Source organism: Zootoca vivipara, chromosome W (genome assembly GCF_963506605.1).
Source record: "Zootoca vivipara chromosome W, rZooViv1.1, whole genome shotgun sequence".
Classification (NCBI taxonomy): Eukaryota; Metazoa; Chordata; class Lepidosauria; order Squamata; family Lacertidae; genus Zootoca; species Zootoca vivipara.
In genome coordinates, this window is record NC_083293.1 from 6,650,800 (window position 1) to 6,674,324 (window position 23,525).

Sequence of the window (23,525 nt, forward strand, 5' to 3'; positions counted from 1 at the left end):
TTTAAAAAAATAGATATTTATTGATTTTCACAGTAGAAAAAGGGTTTACAGAAAATTAGAAGGGTGGGGGAGATATGAATACAAAAAAGTAAAAGTACAAAAATCAAGAAAAGCAGAAAAAACCACAAAGTAAAAAAAGTAAAAAACTGTATAACTTATCTTTATCACAGTGTATATTGGGACCTCCTCGGGTTCCCATCCCTGTGTTTCTCAAACACACTTCTAGTTTAGCAAATTCTACCTCTAAATATTCACTTTTAATACTAAATTTCTTATTTTCTATTATAGGATAACCTCTTTTACCTAATCCACAGATTTATTTACCACTTAATTTCTATTCTTAAAATATTACTTTAGCGTAATTTTTTAAATACAATTTAAAATCTTTCCACTCTTCTTCAATTGCTTGTTCTCCCTGGTTGCGGATTCGTCCGGTCATCTCTGCCAGTTCCATAAATTCCATCATCTTCATCTGCCATTCATCAATCGTAGGTAACGTTTGCTGCTTCCAGTATTTAGCAATCAAAAGTCTCGCTGCTGCGGTGGCATACATGAAAAAAGATACCTTTCTCTTGGGAATCTCCTTCCCTACAATGCCGACTAGGAATGCCTCTGGTTTCTTCACAAATGTGCCTTTTAGCACTTTCTTAAGTTCATTATAAATCTTATTCCAGAAGTCATTCACCAGTGGACATGTCCACCACATGTGGTAAAATGAACCTATTTCTTTCTTGCATTTCCAACATTTATTATCATTGTTGTGGTAAATCTTTGCTAGCTTTTCTGGTGTAAGGTACCATCTATACATCATTTTCATTATATTCTCCTTTAATAAACTACACGCTGTTCTATCCATTTCCAGTGAAACTATTCCATTCATATCTCCCATTAATATCATCTTCGGACCCATATATTCGAAAAGTTTATTGTCTAATTTTTTTAAAAAAACTCACTTTTTTCATTAGGGGCATAAATTCCAACTATTACAATCTTTTCAGTATACATTATGATTTGCACGGCTACTACCCTTCCTTGCTCATCTTTAAATAATAATTTTGGTTCTAATTTTAGTCTAATATATATAACCACTCCTCATTTTTTAGTTTTCTCTTAAGTTACAAATTCCATTCCAATCCTCTTATTTATCAAAATTCTCCTGTGTCTTTTAGCCATGTGTGTTTTCTGCAAGCAAATAATATCTAAATTCTGTTTTAATATTACATGTTCAATTCGATTTGTTTTTCTTTTATTATTTAATCCATTAACATTCCAACTTAATTATCTTCAAATCAGCCATATTTATTTCTGTTATTACATTCTTGTCTTGTCTTTTTTACCTTTTTTCTTTTGCTTTTCCCCCTCCTCTTCTTCTTCTTGGCTACCTACACTTTCTTATCAAAATAAAAAAAAATCCTTCACTAGCACCTTAAAGACCAACTAAGTTTTTATTTTGGTATGAGCTTTGGTGTGCATGCACACGAAAGCTCATACCAAAATAAAAACTTAGTTGGTCTTTAAGGTGCTACTGAAGGAATTTTTTTATTTTGCTTCGACTCAGACCAACACGGCTACCTACCTGTAACTATACTTTCTTATGTTACTTCTGGTTCTTGTCCTCCTACAGCTCCCTCAAGTAATTATCCCACTTCTCCAAGATCTTTGCTATATCTTCTCCAAAACTTATCTGCATCTTCCAAATCCCTAAATCTGAATTTTTTATCCTTAGAAGTGAAGGATGGTCCTTCTGGGAATTCCCATCTGTATCGTATCTCATTTCTTCTTAAAGCATCCATTATATATTTATAACTAATGTGTTTTTTAAGAAGACGAGCGGGGATTTTTTTAAAGCAAAATAATATTTGTTCCACCTATTTGAAGTTTATTAGTGTACTTGGTTTGGAAAATTTTATCCTTTATATATCCTGAATTTTAAAAGACCTGGCAATCCCATGGTAACTTCCTAATATTTGCTGTTTTGGATCTAACTCTGTAGATCTTGTCCACTGAGCTATCAAAAACTCCTTCATCAATTCCCAACCACTCAGCCATCACTTCAATTAGATATTCTCTTAGATCCTGCTAATCTTCTTCCGGGACTCACCTCAGCCATACCACATTTTTTCTCCGTCTCATCTCCATAGCAGCTAAAGCAGGCATCCCCAACCTTTGGCCCTCCAGATGTTTTAGACTACAATTCCCATTATCCCTAACCACTGGTCCTCTTAGCTAGGGAGTTGTAGGCCAAAATATCTGGAGGGCTACAAGTTGGGGGGTGCCTGAGCTAAAGCATCCCAAGCCATTTCTTGGGTTGTACATACTCCATCTACATCTGTCTTTAATTTTCCTGATCTTTTTTCAGGCTTCTTCATTCACTTGTTTCATTTTCTCTTCCATACCTTTTATACAAATGCCTTGCGCAACAGAAAACTCGCTAGACAAATGCCTCGCGCAACAGAAAACTCGCAAGATAAATGCCTCGCGCAACAGAAAACTCGCTAGACGAAAACGTCTAGCGATTCTTTGTTGCCTCGCAATACAAAGCTTTCTATGGCCGCATCTCGCAAGATGTTTTTTTTTGCCGCTTTTTTTTCTTTTCCGTCTGCCGTTTCTTTCCGCAAGACGAAAAGCTTGCTAGACAAAGCGACCCGCAGAACAAATTATTTTCGTCTTGCGAGGTACCACTGTACGACCGTTTGCACCTTTGTAGTTCTCACATTCAAGTCTTTAATTTGGCCTATTGCTTCTAACATTATATTTGTATTCTTATCTTTTTTTAAAAAAAATGAATTTATTGAAGATTTTCCAACACACACACACAAAAATACAAAAACAAAAATGCAAAAAAATATATATCAAAAACAAAATCTCTAACTTAAATCTTAATCATCACCCTTTGGACTCCCTCAACCTCCCCCACCTTGGGTCCCTGTTACAATATTGTTTAGACAGTATTCATTGTAATTTTACTAATCTTACATATTATTCTCTCAATTCTTTGTTCTTATTTTCAACCCTTCTTTCATATATTATTGCAATCACCTTTATCTAATATTTCAAATCAAATATTTCTAATTCCCTTTCTTCATTCTATAACTATTTCCCGTCTGCCTATAATTTTTATTAACAACGAATCACCATTCTAGTATTAACTCTTAAATCAGATATTATTTCAAACCATTATAACTTTGCTCCCCCTCTTCCCCCAAATCCAGATTTTCCAGAAGCTTACAGCAAAGTCCAAATAACACACCAGTATAAGGCCATTCCATATCATCCATCTCTATCAACATTTACATTCTATTAACCCACTCCCACCCTTTCCCAAAGCTTCCACAAAGCCCTTTCCTCCCACTTCTGCAGTTTCCCACCTATGCCTTTCTGTCTACCTTCCCAGAGGGTACCCTCTCCTCGCTTATATTTGTATTCTTATCAGTCTGGGTTGCTAATGCACCAACAGCCTCCTTTATTTCACTACCCACTTCCTTTTTAAATTCTGCAAATAGTTAAGCAAGTTCAGATTTAGCCTCTTGTATTAAGGCTTTTCTGCCTTGAATTGGCTGTGTATATGTATTTGCATTTTTCCTGGTGAATTTCTGTTTGTTCCTTGGAAGTATTTCCATACCACCTAATTACAATACCTAATAAAAATAAAATAGAAACGGGGGGAGGTATCCCACATCCTGTATTTGTGCACCCGGCTATTCCTGCCTATGTGCAGAACCTTAACCTTTGTTTGCTACGGAGATTCATTTTGTTTGTTTTGACCCTGAACTCGATCCATCTTGTTAAGGTCATATTGAGACCCTTACATGGTCCCGGCCGCGGGATCACATTCATCCAGTGCTTTACCAGCTGCACTGGCTCCCGGTGGAGTACAGGATCAGGTTTAAGGTGCTGGTTTTGACCTTTAAAGCCCTATGCGGCTTGGGACCCTCGTACCTACGGGGCCGCCTCTCCTGGTATGCCCCGCGGAGGACCTTAAGGTCCACAAACCACAATATTCTGGAGATCCCGAGCCATAAGGTGGCTAGATTGGCCTCTACTAGAACCAGGGCCTTTTCAGTACTGGCCCCAACTTGGTGGAACACTCTTTTTCCCAGGAGACCAGGGCCCTGCGGGATTTGTCATCTTTCCGCAGGGCCTGCAAGACAGAGCTGTTCTGCCTGGCCTTTGGGTTAGACTCAGCCTGACCCCTGTGTTTTCCTCCCTCATGGCTTGGATTTATGGACTACTTGTAATGAGATTCCACCTAAACATTAGGAAGAACTTCCTGACAGTAAGAGCTGTTCGGCAGTGGAATTTGCTACCAAGGAGTGTGGTGGAGTCTCGTTCTTTGGAGGTCTTTAAGCAGAGGCTTGACAGGCATATGTCAAGAATGCTTTGTTGGTGTTTCCTGCTTGGCAGGAGGTTGGACTGGATGGCCCTTGTGGTCTCTTCCAACTCTATGAGTCTATGAGGCTGCACTTTAAATTTTAATACTGTATTTTAATCTGTATTTTAATTCATTGTTTTTGTGTTTTATTGCGATTCTGTTGGTGTCAGCCGCCCTGAGCCCGGTTTTTGGACTGGGGAGGGCGGGGTATAAATAAAAATTTATTATTATTATTATTATTATTATTATTATTAAAGTGGCAAAGCAGAGCAAACTCCCTGCCTGCCTGCCGACTTGAAGCGGACTGATCAGGTCACTGCATTCCAAGTTTGCAAAGCTCAGTTTTCTCGTGATTCTCCTTATGATCTATCTATCTATCTATCTGCTTATTTCTCGTCCTCCTGGTGCTTTCAGGCGAGTTCATCAAGGCACTGTACGAATCGGACGAAAACTGCGAGGTGGATCCCAACAAGTGCTCCTCTTCAGACCTCCCAGAGCATCAGAGCAACCTGAAGATGTGCTGCGAGCTGGCCTTCTGCAAGATCATCAACTCATACTGGTCAGTGGACGGGGACCGATGCAGCGGGGTGCTAGAAGTGAGGGCCCCGGGGGGACAGAATACATCCCTATCGCCACCGCTTTGTGACCAAACGAAAACAAAAAAAAACACGTCCCCTCTGGCAAAAGATAGATAAATCAGCGAGTTAATTTCCGTCGTGAACTAACTCTGTCCTTGTATTCACATTGGTGTCTCCAAGGTGTTCAGGACTACAAATCCCATCAGCCCAGCCAGCAAGAGTTGTAGTCCAAAATACCAGGAAAGCACTCGGTTGCCAAAGCGCCGACACTGACAGACATTTTTGGTTAGGCTGTGTTCTATTAATCATTGTGTTCAAAGGAGGATAGGGCCAGGCCTGTTTTCCTTTTCTGTAAATAACTTGTATTGGTTTTCACAGGTTTTCACATATTGTGTGTGTTTGTGTGACACTCACATCTAGGCATAGCTGCCAAGTACCCCGTTTTCCCCGGGAAACCCCCGTTTTTACTTACCTTTTCCCGGCGGTCTCCCGTAGCACTTTGTCTCCCGTTTTTCTCCGTTATTTTCTCCTGCCGGCGGCCATTATTTTTTTTCTGATTTGCCCTTCTATGGGCACCAAAAATGGCCGGCGGCGGCTTCAAAAGTAGCTTCTACGCATGACCGGAAGTCCATAGACACGACTTCCCGTGTCGCCCCGCCCATCTATGGGCACAAAAAAATGGCCGACACCGGAAGTTGCGTCGCCGCACTTCCGGTCATGTGTAGAAGCTACTTTTGAAGCCGCCGGCGGCCATTTTTGGTGCCCATAGAAGGGCAAAGCGACGTCGACGCAACTTCCTTTGTCACACGGCTGCCGGTCCCAGATTCTGCAGTCCGGGACTTGGAAGGTAAGTCGTGGCTCCACCCCCACCCCCCAAGAATTATGGGAGCTGCAGTTGGTTAAGGGTTTGCGGGTTGATAGGAGACTCTCCATTCCCCTCCCAGAGCTACAGTTTACCAGTAGTCTTCCTTCCCATTCCAACTTGCACGGTTACAAGTGTCAGATAATTCCCATTCTGCGTTTGTAAGGTGTTGGTCTTTGGAATTCCCTGCCTATTGGCACTAGACGGGCACCTTTGTTGTACTCATTTTGCTTAGGCAAAGCCTGCCAAGATATATAGGATTGCTGGTGTGGTTTTTGGTTAATGGTTGGTTTTAAATTTTTGGAATATTTTTTGTTTTCTTTTACCAACAGCCATACTGTTTTATAAACCTCTTTGAAGTCTTTTCTGCACAACGAAGCGGGTATATGAATTTAAGGGAACAAATAATAAAGAATTTCGATGCAAGCACCAGGATAGGAGAAATTTCAAAATATTTTTTGGGAGCTCAGATTTGATTTGTGCTAGAGGAGAACTGAGACCACCGGAGGGTGCTTCTCTCCCCAAAAAAGATTTCTCTCTGAGATGAAATCCCAAGAAAAGATGTCAATTTTTTTATGTATGCTACTACGGCAGCAAGGATTCTAATTGCGAAATACTGGAAGAAAAATGAACTGCCTACTGTAGAAGAATGGCAAATGAAGACGATGGACTTTATGGATCTCGCGGAACTGACAGGAAGACTCCGGGACCAAGCAGATGAGATGATGGAGGAAGATTGGAAGAAATTCAAACTATATCTAGGGAAATATTTTAGAACATAAAAGACTGAGCATCTACGGGAATAGCTTGTTGTTAAGGCATTAGGGAAGAATAAGATGGGAGGAAAAAAGATAAGTGAACTAAATTTAAAGGACTAAGGCAAAAAGGGAAGGAATAATAATATGATGATTAATATTTGAAGCAATGAATAAGAAACTGCTAAAGACGAATTGAAAAGGGAAATCAGTTAGAAGGGATTTGGGGAAGTACGAGAAACAATGGTTGTAAGAGTTGGATTAAGTCGATATTTGTTTAAAAGTATTCTTATTTTTATGTTTTTTTATTTGCATTGCATTTTTTCTTGTTATTTGTTGTTGTTGTTTTTTCTTTAATATCTGTTTTATGTGTGATGTTGATGTGTACAGTGGTAACTCGGTTTATGAACACAATTGGTTCCGGAAGTCTGTTCATAAACTGAAGCGTTCATAAACTGAAGCGAACTTTCCCATTGAAAGTAATGGAAAGTGTGTTAAGCTGTTCCAGACAGTCCGCGGAGTACTCATCCTGAAGCGTACTTAACCCGAAGCATGGGTGTAATTGGTTCCGGAAGTCTGTTCATAAACTGAAGCGTTCATAAACTGAAGCGAACTTTCCCATTGAAAGTAATGGAAAGTGGATTAATCCGTTCCAGACGGTCCACGGAGTACTCAACCTGAAGCGTACTTAACCCGAAGCATGGGTGTAATTGGTTCCGGAAGTCTGTTCATAAACTGAAGCGTTCATAAACTGAAGCGAACTTTCCCATTGAAAGTAATGGAAAGTGGATTAATCTGTTCCAGACGGGTCCGCGGAGTACTCAACCTGAAGCGTACTTAACCCGAAGCATGGGTGTAATTTGTTCCGGAAGCCTGTTCATAAACTGAAGCATTCATAAACTGAAGCGAACTTTCCCATTGAAAGTAATGGAAAGTGGATTAATCCGTTCCAGACGGGTCCGCGGAGTACTTAAACTGAAACGTTCATAAACTGAAGCATGGGTGTAATTGGTTCCGGAAGTCTGTTCATAAACTGAAGCGTTCATAAACTGAAGCGAACTTTCCCATTGAAAGCAATGGAAAGTGGATTAATCCGTTCCAGATGGGTCCACGGCATTCGTAAACCGAAAATTCTTAAACCGAGGTTCCACTGTATATAAAACCAATAAAAATCATTTTTTTAAAAAAAAAAAAGATTTCTCTCTGGGGAAGCAAAAGGCCTGGCACCCACCTTCCCTCCTCTTGCCTCTCTTTGCAGCGTCTTCCCGAGAGAGCTGAAGGAGGTCTTCGCCTCGTGGCGCCAGGAGTGCAGCAGCCGCGGCCGCCCAGACACCAGTGAGCGCCTGATCAGCGCCTCCCTGTTCCTCCGCTTCCTCTGCCCGGCCATCATGTCGCCCTCCCTCTTCAGCCTCCTCCAGGAGTACCCCGATGACCGCACAGCCCGCACCCTGACCCTGATCGCCAAGGTCACGCAGAACCTGGCCAACTTTGCAAAGTAAACCTTTCCCCCAGGAACTCCTCTCTCTCTCTCTCTCTCTCTCCGTCTCTCTCTCTCTTAAAAACGACCGGGAAGCTGCCTTAGGTCTGGAGGCCGAGCGCTCCCAATGCTCACCATTTTGCCCACATAAATGGCTATAAATCTGCCCAATTTGCATATACAGTGGTGCCTCGCTAGACGAATTTAATTCGTTCCACGGGTCTTTTCTTATAATGAAAACATTCATCTAGCGAAGCCCATAGGAATGCATTGAATTTTGGGGGGATTTTTTTTGCCCACAGGAACGCATTAATTGAATTTCAATGCATTCCTATGGGAAACCGCGATTCGCTAGACGAAAACGAATTCGTCTAGCGAGGCAACCTCAGCTAGAAAAAACCTTTCGTTAAGCGAAAATTTCGTTAAGCAGGGCATTCGTTAAGCGAGGCACCACTGTATTTCATTCTGCTGGATGAGAGGCGAGGGCAGCAGGCCCACCTCCCTCTGCCCCAAGGGATATGAATCTCATCTGGGCACCCTTCTGCCTTCTTAAATTTCAACTGGCAACAGTTGTTGGCATCCGTCTGTCTCAGGAGACAGTAGAGGAGTGCGTCTTTGCAGGGGATGTCAAGCGGTTGGCAGGCTGCTGCGCTTGTTGTGGGGAGCAATACAGGAGAGACATGTTTTTGTTGCAGCTGGGGCAGAGGAAGGTTGTGCTGCTGCAGATGCACCACGGCGTTCCTTCTCTCTGCCCTCCTCCCAGCGGTCATTCCTCCTGTGGTCACTGCTGTGGATGCACGGCCCGGCTGCCTGCCTCCACACTAGTCCACAGTAAGGACTAGAAACTTGAATTAGGAAAAGAAACAGCTAAGATTCTCAGGCAGCTGCGTTCCGCACTCAGTAATTCACCCCGCAGCTTGTAGGGTCAGGGCAGTATTCCTTACGTGCTGCTCCCCATCTGCTTCTCCAAAGCTCTTTGGGAAAGATACTTCCCAGCTCTGCTAATCTGAGATCATACCAAACGGGGATTTTCTGGGGGCTGTGACTTATCATAACTCAGGGGTGGGGAACCTCGGGCCAGAGAGCTGAAAGTGGCCATCCAGGCCCCCCTCTCTCTCTGCCCCTTGGCCCTCTTCCAGAACACACACCCTCTCCCTCATCCACACCCATTCATTATGCATTGCTCTAGGCCAGGGGTTCCCAACAAAATTTTCTCGAGGACCCCTCATCGAGCCGCTATTGTGACAAGGACCCCCCATTAATTCCTAATCCTAAAATTAAAAAGTGAGAGCCAAATTAAGAGTCTTTTTCTATTTTATATCTATACGTTTTTTACAGTTACAACAGAGTACTCCATCAGTATACAGTGAGTTTTAATTTTCAGTTCTTAATGAGATGAGTTAAATCTGTCCTTTGAGTCCATTATTTCTGAAATATTAGGTTCCAAACTTGAAACTTTCACTCTGAAATCCGACCGCATGTCGAGCCGATTCCTATATTTGTTTTTCATGAAACACATGGAAGAAAATGCTTGCTTTGTTGACAAACACAACGGTTTTGCAAAGAGGCAGCGCGCGCCAGGGAGGAGGGAGGGGAATGGAGAAGACAGGGGACCTGCGCAGTAGCGCACAAATGAAGCCGGCGCGCGCCAAGCATCTTGGGGAGGTGAGCGTTAGTAGAATGCGCGCGCTGCCTCTTTGCAAAACAGGAGTGTTTGTCAAGCGCCACCTAGCGGCATACAGCGGAACTACTGCCTCTATCTAATTCTAGTTTAGCGCTAGACTCTGCTCATGCAGGAAGCGGCCAAAACAAAAAATCTGTTATACGAAATATATTTAATATATTTTTTTATTCTAATAGCATCTTGCGGACCCCTCTGGCATAGCTCGCGGACCCCTGGGGGTGGCTGGGGAAACCCAGCCAGAGGAGTGGGGTGGAAATAATAAATTACTACTACTACTACTACAACATCCCACCCAACCCTTTGCCCCAGAACTGCACGGGGAGGGAAATCTGGATAAGGATGCCTCTTCCTTGCTATTAAGTGACCGGCATCAGCATAGAATTATAGAGTGGGGAGCGACCCCAAGCTTCTGCTGCTCCAGAGAAGCGGACACGGAGCAATGGATTCAAACTACAAGAAAGAAGATTCCACCTCAACATTAGGAAGAACTTCCTGACAGTAAGAGTTGTTCGACAGTGGAACTTGCTGCCAAGGAGTGTGGTAGAGTCTCCTTCTTTGGAGGTCTTTAAGCAGAGGCTTGACAGCCATATGTCAAGAATGCTTTGATGGTGTTTCCTGCTTGGCAGGGGGTTGGACTGGCTGGCCCTTGGGGTCTCTTCCAACTCTATGATTCTATGATTCTATAATTCTAGGAAATAGGTGGGCAGATTTATCTTTGCAGTTGCCGTTCCAGTTGCGAAGAAGCAAGCTCACAAATGGAGCCAGGATAGGGAACGTGTTGGACCCCACACTCTGCACAAGGCTCCCCACCCCCACCCCCACCCTACACATCTTGGCGCTACGATTTTTTAAAAAAGCCCCTAAAACCAGGAGGATCAGCTCTGGCGAGGGGAAACAGTCGTGCTGTTGGTTTTCAAAACTAAGCCTGTAGGTTTGGTGGAAACAAAGGGGAAGAGATTTTAGAAATCTCCCCGCTGGCTTTGCTCAGGAGCTCTGAGCTGCTTATCCTGAGCTGTGAGATAGAGAGTGACCGAAAGAGAATCTGTACACACACACACAGAGAGAGAGACAGAGAGAGAGAGACAGAGAGAGGGTAGTAGCAGCAGTGAGTGAGTTTGCTGACAAAAGCATCTTAAGATGGGGTCTGCTGGAACAGAGGAGAGACATGCATCTGTTTCGCATGAGTTGACAGGATCAGCCCTCCTCCACCATCTCTCTCTCACTCGTACACCCACCTGCTCAAATTGCTGGCCAGCCATCGTCCCTGCCAACGCAGCCGTCTAATTTGGCATTGCCCTCCCACCACCCAAGAATCTTCTTGGCCCAACAGTGCAGAGACAGGGGCGTACCCAGGATCAAAACTAGGGGGGGGGGGGAAGCCATGGTGGTTCAGGGGCAGGGCCAAGGCACGGGAGGGGAGGGGCCACAAAGTGGGAACGTGGGCGGGGCTACGGAGCCCATGTGAAACTAACTCCGGGAAGAAGTTTCATCCTGGGCGCTGCCAGGGGCATCACAATAGGGGGGCAGTAGGGCCCGGGCTCCACTTTGTGGGGGGCAGCGCGGCGCTCCCTCGCCACCTCCACCGACGGCTGCCCCGCCTGAGTAGGAGGAGGAGAGAGGGAGGGCTGGCCGAGCAGCCAAGAAGCTGCGCACTCAAGTTGCCTCTGATTCCCACAGATCCGGCAGGGGCGCGAGCTGAGGTCCGCCCTCCTTTCCCTCCGTCCCTCCCCGGGGGCAAGGCCTGGCTCTGCGGCTTAGAGCCCCTCCGCCTTCTCCACCTCCTGTGAAGCCCCCTCCCCTTCACGTGGGTCCTGCTGGTGTTGCAGCCGCCAGGGGCGACCCATGGGCAGCCCTCGGAGTCGGGGCCAGCGGGGTTGGGCGCGCCATCGGGCCGCAGCCGGCAGGAGCAGTAAGTGGTGGCGGCAGCGCCGCCGGGGTTGGGCTGGGCTGGTTAGGGACGCGGCTCCTGCGCTGCCCTCACGCTGGGAGAAACGGAGAGGAGGAGGAAGCCGCTTCCCTGTCTCCATTGCTCCTCCTTTCCCTTTGCACGGGTCCCTTCCTCCCAGTGGTGTCGCTAGCCTTTATGCATGTGACAGACGCCCCCCCCCGGCTGCCCCAGGCGACGCCGCTGCGCCTTGCTGAGCCGCTTCAGGCTCCTCTTGCGGGACCCCGGCGCGTCTCCAGCTCAGCTGCAGCCACCGTGAAGCAGGACGATTTAATTTTTTTGTTTTTTTGCTTCTAGGGGGGGCAGCTGCCCCACCCTGCCCCATGCTGGGTACACCCATGTGCAGAGATATAAAAGGAGAGGGCTATTGAGAGTTACTAGCCACGATGGCTCTGCTCTGCTGCTTCTAGTGTCCCAGTTGCTAGAAGCCACAGAAGAGGAGAGTTGCTCTTGCGGTCAAATCCCACAGGTGCCTGGTTGGCTACAGTGAGAACAGGATGCTGGGACAGATGGACCATTGGCCTGATCCAGCAGGCTCTTCTTGTGTTGTTATGGCCCCAGCTCAGTGGGGAGAGTGCCTCCTTTGCACCCATGGCACCCCAGATTCAATCCCCCCAGCATTTCTGGACAGTACTGGGGAAAGATCCTTTATCTCGGGCATGTCAAACCTACGGCCCTCCAGATGTTTTGGCCTACAACTCCCATGATCCCTAGCTAGCAGGACCAGTGGTTGGGGAAGATGGGAATTGTAGTCCAAAACATCTGGAGGCCCGCAGGTTTGACATGCCTGCCTTATCTGAAACTGCTGCCAGTCACTGTAGGCAATACTGAGCTAGGTGGAACAATGGTTGGACATGGTATAAGGCGGCTTCCTACCTACCTGTTGGGGAAAGATCCAAGCTTTGTTTTGCATGCAGAAGAACCCAAGCTCAAATCTGGGCCATCTCCAGTTAGGGCTGGGAATGGTCCCAGTCTCAGACGCTGGAGGAGTGCTGCTAGTCAGTGCATGCAATACTGAGCTAGGTGGATCCCAAAAGACCTTCATGGGTTGAGTGGGGGCCAGAACCCTGCCCCCCCCGGTCATAGCACAGCACTCTCCAATCCAGTGATTCTCAACTTTTGTTGTTGGACTACAACTCCCATCATTCCTGACCACTGGTCTTGCTAACTAGGGGTGATGGGAGGTATAGTCGAAACAGCAACTGGAGACCCAAGGTTGAGAAAGGTTGCTCTAACCACTACACCAGTGTTTCCCAACCTTGTGCCTCCAGATGTTTTGGAACTACAACTCCCACCATCCCTAGCTAGCAATACCAGTGGTCAGGAATGATGGGAATTGTAGTCCAAAACATCTGGAGGGCCGAAGTTTGGGGGTGCCTGCACTACACCATCACCGGCTCAACAGGAGAAGTAGCTTCATTTCCAGACATTAGCACCCCAACCAGGTGCGCCGTCGGTGTGTGTTTTGCACCAGGTCCCCTGCTTCTCCTCCCCCCCCCTCGCTATCACCAAGTTTGTTTACTACGCTTGCAAGGTGGGTGGGTGGGTACAGTCTGCAAAAGCACGGCTCTGGCGGGAAACACACCTGTTCACCACCCTAACTTGGGCCGTGCATCTTTATTCCACGTCTCCAATGTACCTAGCAACACCCCAAACTCTGGCTGGTTGGCTCTGCCATAGACAGTAGGGTGGGTCATAAAAAACTTTTTTTGGGAAAACGTTTCCTCCCTCGATCTTATATCAGGCGTATGGTATAAACATAGTCAAATTTCAAATTGGGGACAAATCGCTTCATATTTAGACCCTGCTCCTACAGATTGACATTTTGCCTCACTACGAGTGATGAAAACATAGGAATTTGACTCATTTATTCTCAGCATGTTCAATTGCGAACTAATCAACATAAATTTTAGGTTTTATGGAGAGCAATAATAGTTGCATACTCTTATTTTCTGCAATATTTATTTATTTAAGAGGAAACATGTTGATAATTGACATGGAAAACCAATGGTTTTGAACAAATTATATGGAACAATTAATCAAACGGGGTACTAAACAAGTAAACATCAACATTAAACAATAAAACACCACTCATATTATGCGTTGCGTCAAAACATCACATTATACTTAATTACTTAGGTATAAATTGTACTAAATGCTTACATTTTGTGTAATTAATAAAATTATGCCTTATGCCAGGCATCCCCAAACTTCGGCCCTCCAGATGTTTTGGCCTACAACTCCCATGATCCCTAGCTAACAGGACCAGTGGTCAGGGATGATGGGAATTGTAGTCCAAAACATCTGGAGGGCCGAAGTTTGGGGATGCCTGCCTTATGCAATATTATACATTGTACTTGTACACCATATATGCTAAAAATATGCTTTTATGCCTTACACTAAACCTCTATTTTGGTAATTAGTAATTAAGTAATTAAGTATAATGTGATGTTTCAAAAGTAGCTTCTACGCATGACCGGAAGTGCATAGACACGACTTCCGGTGTCGCCCCGCCCATCTATGGGCACAAAAAATGGCCGCCGCCAACACCGGAAGTCGCGCCGACGCACTTCCGGTCATGTGTAGAAGCTACTTTTGAAGCCGGCGGCGGCCATTTTTTGTGCCCATAGAAGGGCAAAGCGACGTCGACGCAATCTCCGTTGTCACACGGCTGCCGGTCCCAGATTCTGCAGTCCGGGACTTGGAAGGTAAGCCTCTGGGCATGGAGGTTCCATTCTTAATGAGCATCGGGGGGGGGGGAACCTGGCCGCTGGGTCGGATGTAAAGACTTCTCTTCTCCCACCGCCCTGTTCTCACAGCGGCCAACCAGACCGCTTCATGTGCTTTGTTCGTAACAGGTTTGGCAGCAAAGAAGAATACATGTCCTTCATGAACCAGTTCCTGGAGCACGAGTGGACCAACATGCAGCGGTTCCTGTTGGAGATCTCCAACCCGGAGACGCTCTCCAACACGGCCGGCTTCGAAGGGTACATTGACCTTGGCCGCGAACTCTCCACCTTGCACTCTCTGCTCTGGGAGGTTGTGATTCAGCTGGACCAGGTAACCTGTTGGCTTGTTGAAGTTGTATATCTGTTGTTGTTGTCGTTTAGTCGTGTCCAACTCTTCGTGACCCCATGGACCATGGCACGCCAGGCACTCCTGCCTCCCGCAGTTTGGTCAAACTCATGTTCGTAGCTTCGAGAACACTGTCCAACCATCTCGTCCTCTGTCGTCCCCTTCTCCTAGTGCCCTCCATCTTTCCCAACATCAGGGTCTTTTCCAGGGAGTCTTCTCTTCTCATGAGGTGGCCAAAGTACTGGAGCCTCAGCTTCAGGATCTGTCCTTCCAGGGAGCACTCAGGGCTGATTTCCTTCAGAATGGATAGGTTTGATCTTCTTGCAGTCCATGGGACTCTCAAGAGTCTCCTCCAGCACCATAATTCAAAAGCATCAATTCTTCGGCGATCAGCCTTCTTGATGGTCAAGCTCTCACTTCCATACATCACTACTGGGAAAACCATAGCTTTAACTATATCTACCCGTCAGTAAACTACCCCACCAAAGCAATAATTTTAAAAATGCAGTGTACAGTGGTACCTCGGTTTATGAACACAATTGGTTCCGGAAGTCTGTTCATAAACTGAAGTGGATTAATCTGTTCCAGACGGTCCGCGGGGTACTTAAACTGAAGCGTTCATAAACTGAAGCGAACTTTCCCATTGAAAGTAATGGAAAGTGGATTAATCCGTTCCAGACGGGTCCGCGGAGTACTCAACCTGAAGCGTACTTAACCCGAAGCATGGGTGTAATTGGTTCCGGAAGTCTGTTCATAAACTGAAGCGTTCATAAACTGAAGCGAACTTTCCCATTGAAAGTAATGGAAAATGAATTAATCCATTCCAGGTGGGTCCGCGGTGTTCATAAACCGAAAATTCATAAACCGAAAATTCATAAACCGAGCTTCCACTGTATAATCATGTGAAATCAACAGTGATTTGTCAGCATTTGAACATTCCTTCTTCATCGGGAGAGTCTCGGTCCGCATACAAAACTGGGGATATGTTTATAAGCAAAGACAGGCAGGCTGGAGGAGCTGGCTGAAAACAGGAAACTCAGGAGCAAAAAGGAGTTTCTGACTTTGACAGCACAATTTGCATGCCAAATCCACCCCCCAGTCACATGGTTGTGAGAACAAAACTGGTTGGATTTTTTGTGACCATCAGAGTTTGCAGGCTTCTTAAAAACCATCGCGCACCTTATTTCCACCTAACTTAGGTTGGATCTTGCCAGCTCAAGTTCTACATTCTTGGCTGCTGTTGGTAAATGTTAAGTAAATAATTATTCTTTTTCAAAAAATAAGATAAAAAAATTCCTTCAGTAGCACCTTAAAGACCAACTAAGTTTTTTATTTTGGTATGAGCTTTCGTGTGCATGCACACTTCTTCAGATACACGGAAACAGAATCCACCAGACCCTTATGTATATTCAGAGGGTGGGTTGGGGGTGGGGGAGATGGGAATGGGTGATGGGCTGATAGGAGTGGTAAACCTGTTGATGACTGTTAACGACTGTTTATGACTGCATTTGGTCTTGCGGGGGGGAAGCAAGGGCTGTGGTGCTAAGGAAAGCTTGATCATGTATAATGAGATAAGAATCCTATGTCTTTGTTCATTCCAGGTGGCTCCATGGTTTTAAGCTTGCTAATGAGTTGCAATTCAGCAACTTCTCTTTCCAGTCTGTTTCTGAAATTTTTCTGTAATAAAACAGCTGCTTTGAGATCTGCTTTTTTATCACCCATTCCCATCTCCCCCACCCCCCACCCTCTGAATATACATAAGGGCCTGGTTGCTTCTGTTTCAAGTGTATCTGAAGAAGTGTGCATGCACACGAAAGCTCATACCAAAATAAAAAACTTAGTTGGTCTTTAAGGTGCTACTGAAGGATTTTTTTTATTTTGTTTTGACTCAGACCAACACGGCTACCTACCTGTAACTCAAAAAATAAGGCAAAACAAAACCCTCTATTAAAACGGGACAGTCTGGAAAGCAGCCCTTCCCTAAACTGGTACATTCCAGGTGATTGGGGGACCCTTCACAGGGGGACCCTGCTGGGCCTGAGGGGGTGGGCGGCTGGGGCTGGGGCCTCCAGTTCAGTTTTCCAAGCTAAGGGGAAGTAGTCCAGATTATTTTTTTGCTCTGAGATCATCTCGTCTCCTATGCAAGAGAAAACTAGCTATCAGAAACTGCGGGGGGGGGGGTTTCAAGTGCAGAGGTTCACACCAAATTCCCAATTAGTTTGTTCAGTAACACATCACCAGTTGTTGTTGTTTAGTCGTTTAGTCGTGTCCGACTCTTCGTGACCCCATGGACCATAGCACGCCAGGCACTCCTGTCTTGCACTGCCTCCCGTAGTTTGGTCAAACTCATGTTCGTAGCTTCGAGAACACTGTCCAACCATCTTGTCCTCTGTCGTCCCCTTCTCCTAGTGCCCTCAATCTTTCCCAACATCAGGGTCTTTTCCAAGGATTCTTCTCTTCTCATGAGGTGGCCAAAGTATTGGAGCCTCAGCTTCACGATCTGTCCTTCCAGGGAGCACTCAGGGCTGATTTCCTTAAGAATTGATAGGTTTGATCTTCTAGCAGTCCATGGGACTCTCAAGAGTCTCCTCCAGCACCATAATTCAAAAGCATCAATTCTTCGGCGATCAGCCTTCTTTATGGTCCAGCTCTCACTTCCATACATCACTACTGGGAAAACCATAGCTTTAACTATACGGACCTTTGTCGGCAAGGTGATGTCTCTGCTTTTTAAGATGCTGTCTAGGTTTGTCATTGCTTTTCTCCCAAGAAGCAGGCGTCTTTTAATTTCGTGACTGCTGTCACCATCTGCAGTGATCAAGGAGCCCAAGAAAGTAAAATCTCTCACTGCCTCCATTTCTTCCCCTTCTATTTGCCAGGAGGTGATGGGACCAGTGGCCATGATCTTGGTTTTTTTGATGTTCAGCTTCAGACCATATTTTGCGCTCTCCTCTTTCACCCTCATTAAAAGGTTCTTTAATTCCTCCTCACTTTCTGCCATCAAGGTTGTGTCATCTGCATATCTGAGGTTGTTGATATTTCTTCCGGCAATCTTAATTCCTGCTTGGGATTCATCTAGTCCAGCCTTTCGCATGATGAATTCTGCATATAAGTTAAATAAGCAGGGAGACAATATACAACCTTGTCGTAATCCTTTCCCAATTTTGAACCAATCAGTTGTTCCATATCCAGTTCTAACTGTAGCTTCTTGTCCCACATAGAGATTTCTCAGGAGACAGATGAGGTGATCAGGCACTCCCATTTCTTTAAGAACTTGCCATAGTTTGCTGTGGTCGACACAGTCAAAGGCTTTTGCATAGTCAATGAAGCAGAAGTAGACGTTTTTCTGGAACTCTCTAGCTTTCTCCATAATCCAGCGCATGTTTGCTATTTGGTCTCTGGTTCCTCTGCCCTTTCGAAATCCAGCTTGCACTTCTGGGAGTTCTCGGTCCACATACTGCCTAAGCCTGCCTTGTAGAATTTTAAGCATAACCTTGCTAGCGTGTGAAATGAGCGCAATTGTGCGGTAGTTGGAGCATTCTTTGGCACTGCCCTTCTTTGGAATTGGGATGTAGACTGATCTTCTCCAAAGACAACACATCGCCAGACAGAGTCTTAGGTGGTTGGACAAAGACAACACATCGCCAGACAGAGTCCATTGAGTCTGCTTCCCGTTAGCACGCATGCTCTATGGGCAAAGGATGCACCATCTTGGCTGTTTCGTCCTCTCCCCAACCCCCTTCTTCTGCCTCCCTATTGCTGCAGCAACTCTCATCCAACCACAGTCCTTGGAAACACTTTGTAGAATGTGTTGTCCAATTATCCCATTGGTAAACAACAATAAACACAACTGTCACAGGAGGCCCGTTGGGGCTACTCTAGAGTAACGACTCTCCAGAATGTTGCCTTTTCATGCTTTTATTGTGTGCAAACTATTTACAGTGCTGGAGCTGTACAAGATACATGTTCTCAGTCTGGGTCAGAACCCTGGAATGGCGATTCCCGCGTTCTTTTCCAACAAAGAAGTCTGGGAATCGCAAATCTCCTCCCCCGTTTCTTTCGGCGCAATTCCGGAACTGGAGCGAAAGGTCTTCTTGCCGTGTTTTCCTTCCTCCCCCTTTCCCTCTCCCTTCCTTCCTCTCCCAAGCGGAGCAGGGGCTCTGCAACCCTGCCAGAGCCATGTCCTCTACTTCCTGCTTCCCCGCTGGACTCTTTCCCCTCTCCGCTGCCGCTGGTCCTCGGGGACGAACTGCTTCTCAAGATGGGAGGGGGCTGTCTGTAGTCCCTGTCCCTCACAACAACCTTGTGAGACAGAAGGATAGCAGATAATCGATCTGCCTACGACAACTTTGGCTGTGTTCTGGAAGCGTCGCAAAAACTCCTCGCCCAGCACACTTCCGTCACAAACGTCAAGCCTTGTTTTTAAAACGTCCGGGAATTTTCCTTCTGAAGTTCAAGATAACAGTCCGATTGCAGCGGGGAACTTTATCTAGCTTTCGGTGCCTGTGAAAATGACGCACTTTCACTCCCTTGTTCATTAAAAACAGAGATTTATTGCTTAGGGCAACTCCAGCCAGGTCCATCTCGGCTGGAAACTGCGATACGAACGACAGAACAGAGACATCAGACTGCAAACGGCAGACTGAAAAACAATACACATAGCGTTCTCATGTAACAGAAATGGTACAACAGCAACAGGTATTACTTCCTGTTTACATGGACACATCATAAGTACTTCCTGTTTACATGAGAACAGGTCCCGTGATACAGGACGACTGCTGAGCTATTAACCCTCTCAGCTCACACACTTAACCCATCTTTTTTTTTTACTGTACATGCAGAACCCTCCTTGTATCTTAACTGGAGTTGTTTTCCACTCTATAGCATTCAAGCATTAGGTAGCTTCCTCCTTAACTGGTTCTTGCCAGTTTTGTGGCATTCCCGGCTGCATTCCTGGCACCTGACCCACTGGCATAATTGGGCACGGCACAGGTCTCAATTTGACACCTAAGGCTGTTGTTCCCCCCCCCCAAACCACACGCCCAGGCCCCTATGTTTGGCGCATCTCTGCCTGGTGATTGAGAGGCACGGTTGAACTGTGGAACTCCCTCCCACAGGGAGGGAGTTTCAAAGAGGATTAGGCACTCAGTCAGCCCCTGTGAGAACTGGATGCTGGGCTACATGATCCATGGACCCAATCCAGCAACACTCTTATCACGTTCTCATGAAACGAGAAGGGGGAGCGCGGTGATCTGTCCTGCTCTTCCACGATGCGTAGATGGGGAAGGGCCCAGTGTCTGGTTTCCACCTAAGGCATTCAGGGTCTTCAAGCCCCATACAGAATCATAGAATCATGGAGTTGGAAGAGACCAAGAGAGCCATCCAGTCCAACCCCCTGCCAAGCAGGAAACACCATCAAAGCATTCTTGACATATGCCTGTCAAACCCCCTGCCAAGCAGGAAACACCATCAAAGCATTCTTGACATATGCCTGTCAAGCCTCTGCTTAAAGACCTCCAAAGAAGGAGACTCCACCACACTCCTTGGTAGCAAATTCCACTGCCGAACAGCTCTTACTGTCAGGAAGTTCTTAGAATAGAATCATAGAGTTGGAAGAGACCACGAGGGCCATCCAGTCCAACCCCCTGCCAAGCAGGAAACACCATCAAAGCATTCTTGACATATGCCTGTCAAGCCTCTACTTAAAGACCTCCAAAGGAGGAAACTCCACCACAAGCCTCGGCAGCAAATTCCACTGCCGAACAGCTCTTACTGTCAGGAAGTTCTTCCTAATGTTGAGGTGGAATCTTCTTTCTTGTAGCTTGAATCCATTGCTCCGTGTCGCTTCTCTGGAGCAGCAGAAAACAACCTTTCACCCTCCTCTGTATGACATCTATATGACATCCTTTTATATATTTGAACATGGCTATCATATCACCCCTTCACCTTCTCTTCTCCAGCTCCCTAAGCCGTTCCTCATAAGGCATCGTTTCCAGGCCTTGGACCATTTTGGTTGCCCTCTTCTGGACACGTTCCAGCTTGTCAGTATCCTTCTTGAACTGTGGTGCCCAGAACTGGACACAGTACTCCAGGTGAGGTCTGACCAGAGCAGAATACAGTGGTACTATTACTTCTCTAGATCTAGATGCTATACTCCTATTGATGCAGCCCAGAATTGCATTGGCTTTTTGAGCTGCTGCATCACACTGGGGAAGCTCTTGCGTCAAGCTGATAGTGGACTCCAGTTAACAAAATATTTGACGGCGGAACTGGACGCCTCTCTGTTGTCTGGCTAGGGTCGGCATGCTCAGTGATGGTTGCGTTTCTCCCCCCTCCCCCAGAGCACGGCAACAAAGCTTGGCCCCTTGCCACGCATTCTGAGGGATGTCAATTCGGCCCTCAGCAACCCGTCCTGCGTGCAAGTCTCCATCACAGCCGATCATGCTGCCTCACCGCCCAATGCCAGCAACAGCATATCTGTGGGGCTGCAGAAGATGGTGATCGAGAACGACTTATCTGGGTAAGGGCGGGCAAGGGCAGGGGGGGTGGGGGCGGAGCAGAGAAGAGCCCTGCCAGGCAAATGGGGGAGAGCTTTTGTGGGAAAGCTGGCTGAGGCAGCCCCAGAGGATCCTGGGGGTGGGGGACAGCCACGGGCAAGGGGGGGGGGAGGCTAAAAGGTGGCCATGACGGATGAACACTTCGCCCGCTAAAGGTTTCTGCCGCCTCGCGCAGCTCCTCATTTCGAAGGCCCGGAAATGTAAAACATTGAAATGGATAAATTTCAGGTGGAAGCTGTATGTTTAAACTGGAGAAATGAGCCATTGGAGAGGGGTGGCAGATTTAGCAAGATTCTCTGTGTAAGCGGGGGGGGGCGGAGGGCGGTGATTTAAACGATGCACAAGGCTGTCTCTCAGAGCAGCATGCCTTTAACCATCCTTGTAAAACCACCCCACCTTTGATCTGGGCTTAAGAGCATTAGCTGTTGCAAAAACCCATTTTCTTCCCCCGTCGTCGAAAATCAATTGTTCACCTTCTTGGCGGTTTGCAGAACAAGAGGCTTTTTTAATAAAGTGGTACCTCGGTTTATGAACACAATTGGTTCCGGAAGTCTGTTCATAAACTGAAGCGTTCATAAACTGAAGCGAACTTTCCCATTGAAAGTAATGGAAAGTGGATTAATCTGTTCCAGATGGTCCGCGGAGTACTTAAACTGAAGCCTTCATAAACTGAAGCGAACTTTCCCATTGAAAGTAATGGAAAGTGGATTAATTCGTTCCAAACGGGTCCGCAGAGTACTCAACCTGAAGCGTACTTAACCCGAAGCATGGGTGCAATTGGTTCTGGAAGTCTGTTCATAAACTGAAGCCTTCATAATCTGAAGCGAACTTTCCCATTGAAAGTAATGGAAAGTGGATTAATCTGTTCCAGATGGTCCGTGGAGTACTTAAACTGAAACGAACTTTCCCATGGAAAGTGGATTAATTCGTTCCAAACGGGTCCGCCGAGTACTCAACCTGAAGCGTACTTAACCCGAAGCATGGGTGCAATTGGTTCAGGAAGTCTGTTCATAAAGTGAAGCGTTCCTAAACTGAAGCAAACTTTCCCATCGAAGGTAATGGAAAGTGAATCAAATCCGTTCCAGAGGGGTCCACGGCGTTCGTAAACCGAAAATTCATAAACCGAGGTGTTCATAAACCGAGGTTCCACTGTATAATGGTTCCGGAGCCCTGAATTGCTGCAGGGTGAGGCAGCCCCAGATGCCTAAGGGGAAGAGCAGGCTCCCTAGCACAGGCAGGCAGCGCCCGTCTCGACAGGCCGGCTTCTTAGCTGGAGTTCCTGCATTGCAAGCAGTTGGTGACCCTTGAGGTCCCCTTCCACCTTCACAGTTCCGTGTTTCTCTAAATACATAAAAAATATGCATAAACATAACTTGGTTTGCAAAACAAATTCTGTAAGCCTCCTCGATAAGATAAAATAATTAGGAAGTATCCACTGGGCAGAGTGAAACATGGAGAATCCATTCCAACTCCAGGATTCTCTAAAAACAGCTGTTTCTGAGCTGTTTACATGACGCCCTCCCCCATGAGGAAAGCTGAATCCTGACAAGACAGAGGTATTGTTCGTGGGGGACAGGAGGCGGGCAGGTGTGGAGGATTCCCTGGTTCTGAACGGGGTAACTGTGCCCCTGAAAGACCAGGAGCGCAGGCTGGGAGTCTTTTTGGACTCACAGCTGTCCATGGAGGTGCGGGTCAATTCTGTGTCCAGGGCAGCTCTGTCTGGGACGCAGGATGAGACCCTACCTGCCCGCGGACTGTCTCGCCAGAGTGGTGCATGCTCTAGTTATCTCCCGCTTGGACTACTGCAATGCGCTCTACGTGGGGCTACCTTTGAAGGTGACCCCAAAACTGCAACTAATCCAGAATGCGGCAGCTAGACTGGTGACTGGGAGCGGCCGCCGAGACCACATAACACCGGTCCTGAAAGACCTACATTGGCTCCCAGTACGTTTCCGAGCACAATTCAAAGTGTTGGTGCTGACCTTGAAAGCCCTAAATGGCCTCGGTCCAGTATACCCGAAGGAGCGTCTCCACCGCCATCGTTCTGCCCGGACACTGAGGTCCAGCGCCGAGGGCCTTCTGGCGGTTCCCTCGTTGCGAGAAGCCAAGTTGCAGGGAACTAGGCAGAGGGCCTTCTCGGTGGTGGCGCCTGCCCTGCGGAACGCCCTCCCGACAGATGCCAAAGAGGAAAACAACTTCCAGACTTTTACAAGACATCTG

The 23,525-nt window shown here is 46.6% G+C and overlaps 1 protein-coding gene across 2 annotated transcripts in view; it reads left to right on the plus strand.

The window, feature by feature from the left end:
* The window catches only part of LOC132591433 (disabled homolog 2-interacting protein-like), a 51,901-nt gene that overhangs the window by 6,360 nt on the left and 22,016 nt on the right, over positions 1-23,525 (plus strand). For both annotated transcript variants that reach the window (XM_060270009.1, XM_060270007.1), the window contains exons 2-5: positions 4,787-4,931; positions 7,826-8,062; positions 14,532-14,733; positions 21,090-21,268. In XM_060270009.1, coding sequence (XP_060125992.1) covers positions 4,787-4,931; positions 7,826-8,062; positions 14,532-14,733; positions 21,090-21,268 — 763 coding nt within the window. The remainder of the gene's footprint in view (positions 1-4,786; positions 4,932-7,825; positions 8,063-14,531; positions 14,734-21,089; positions 21,269-23,525) is intronic.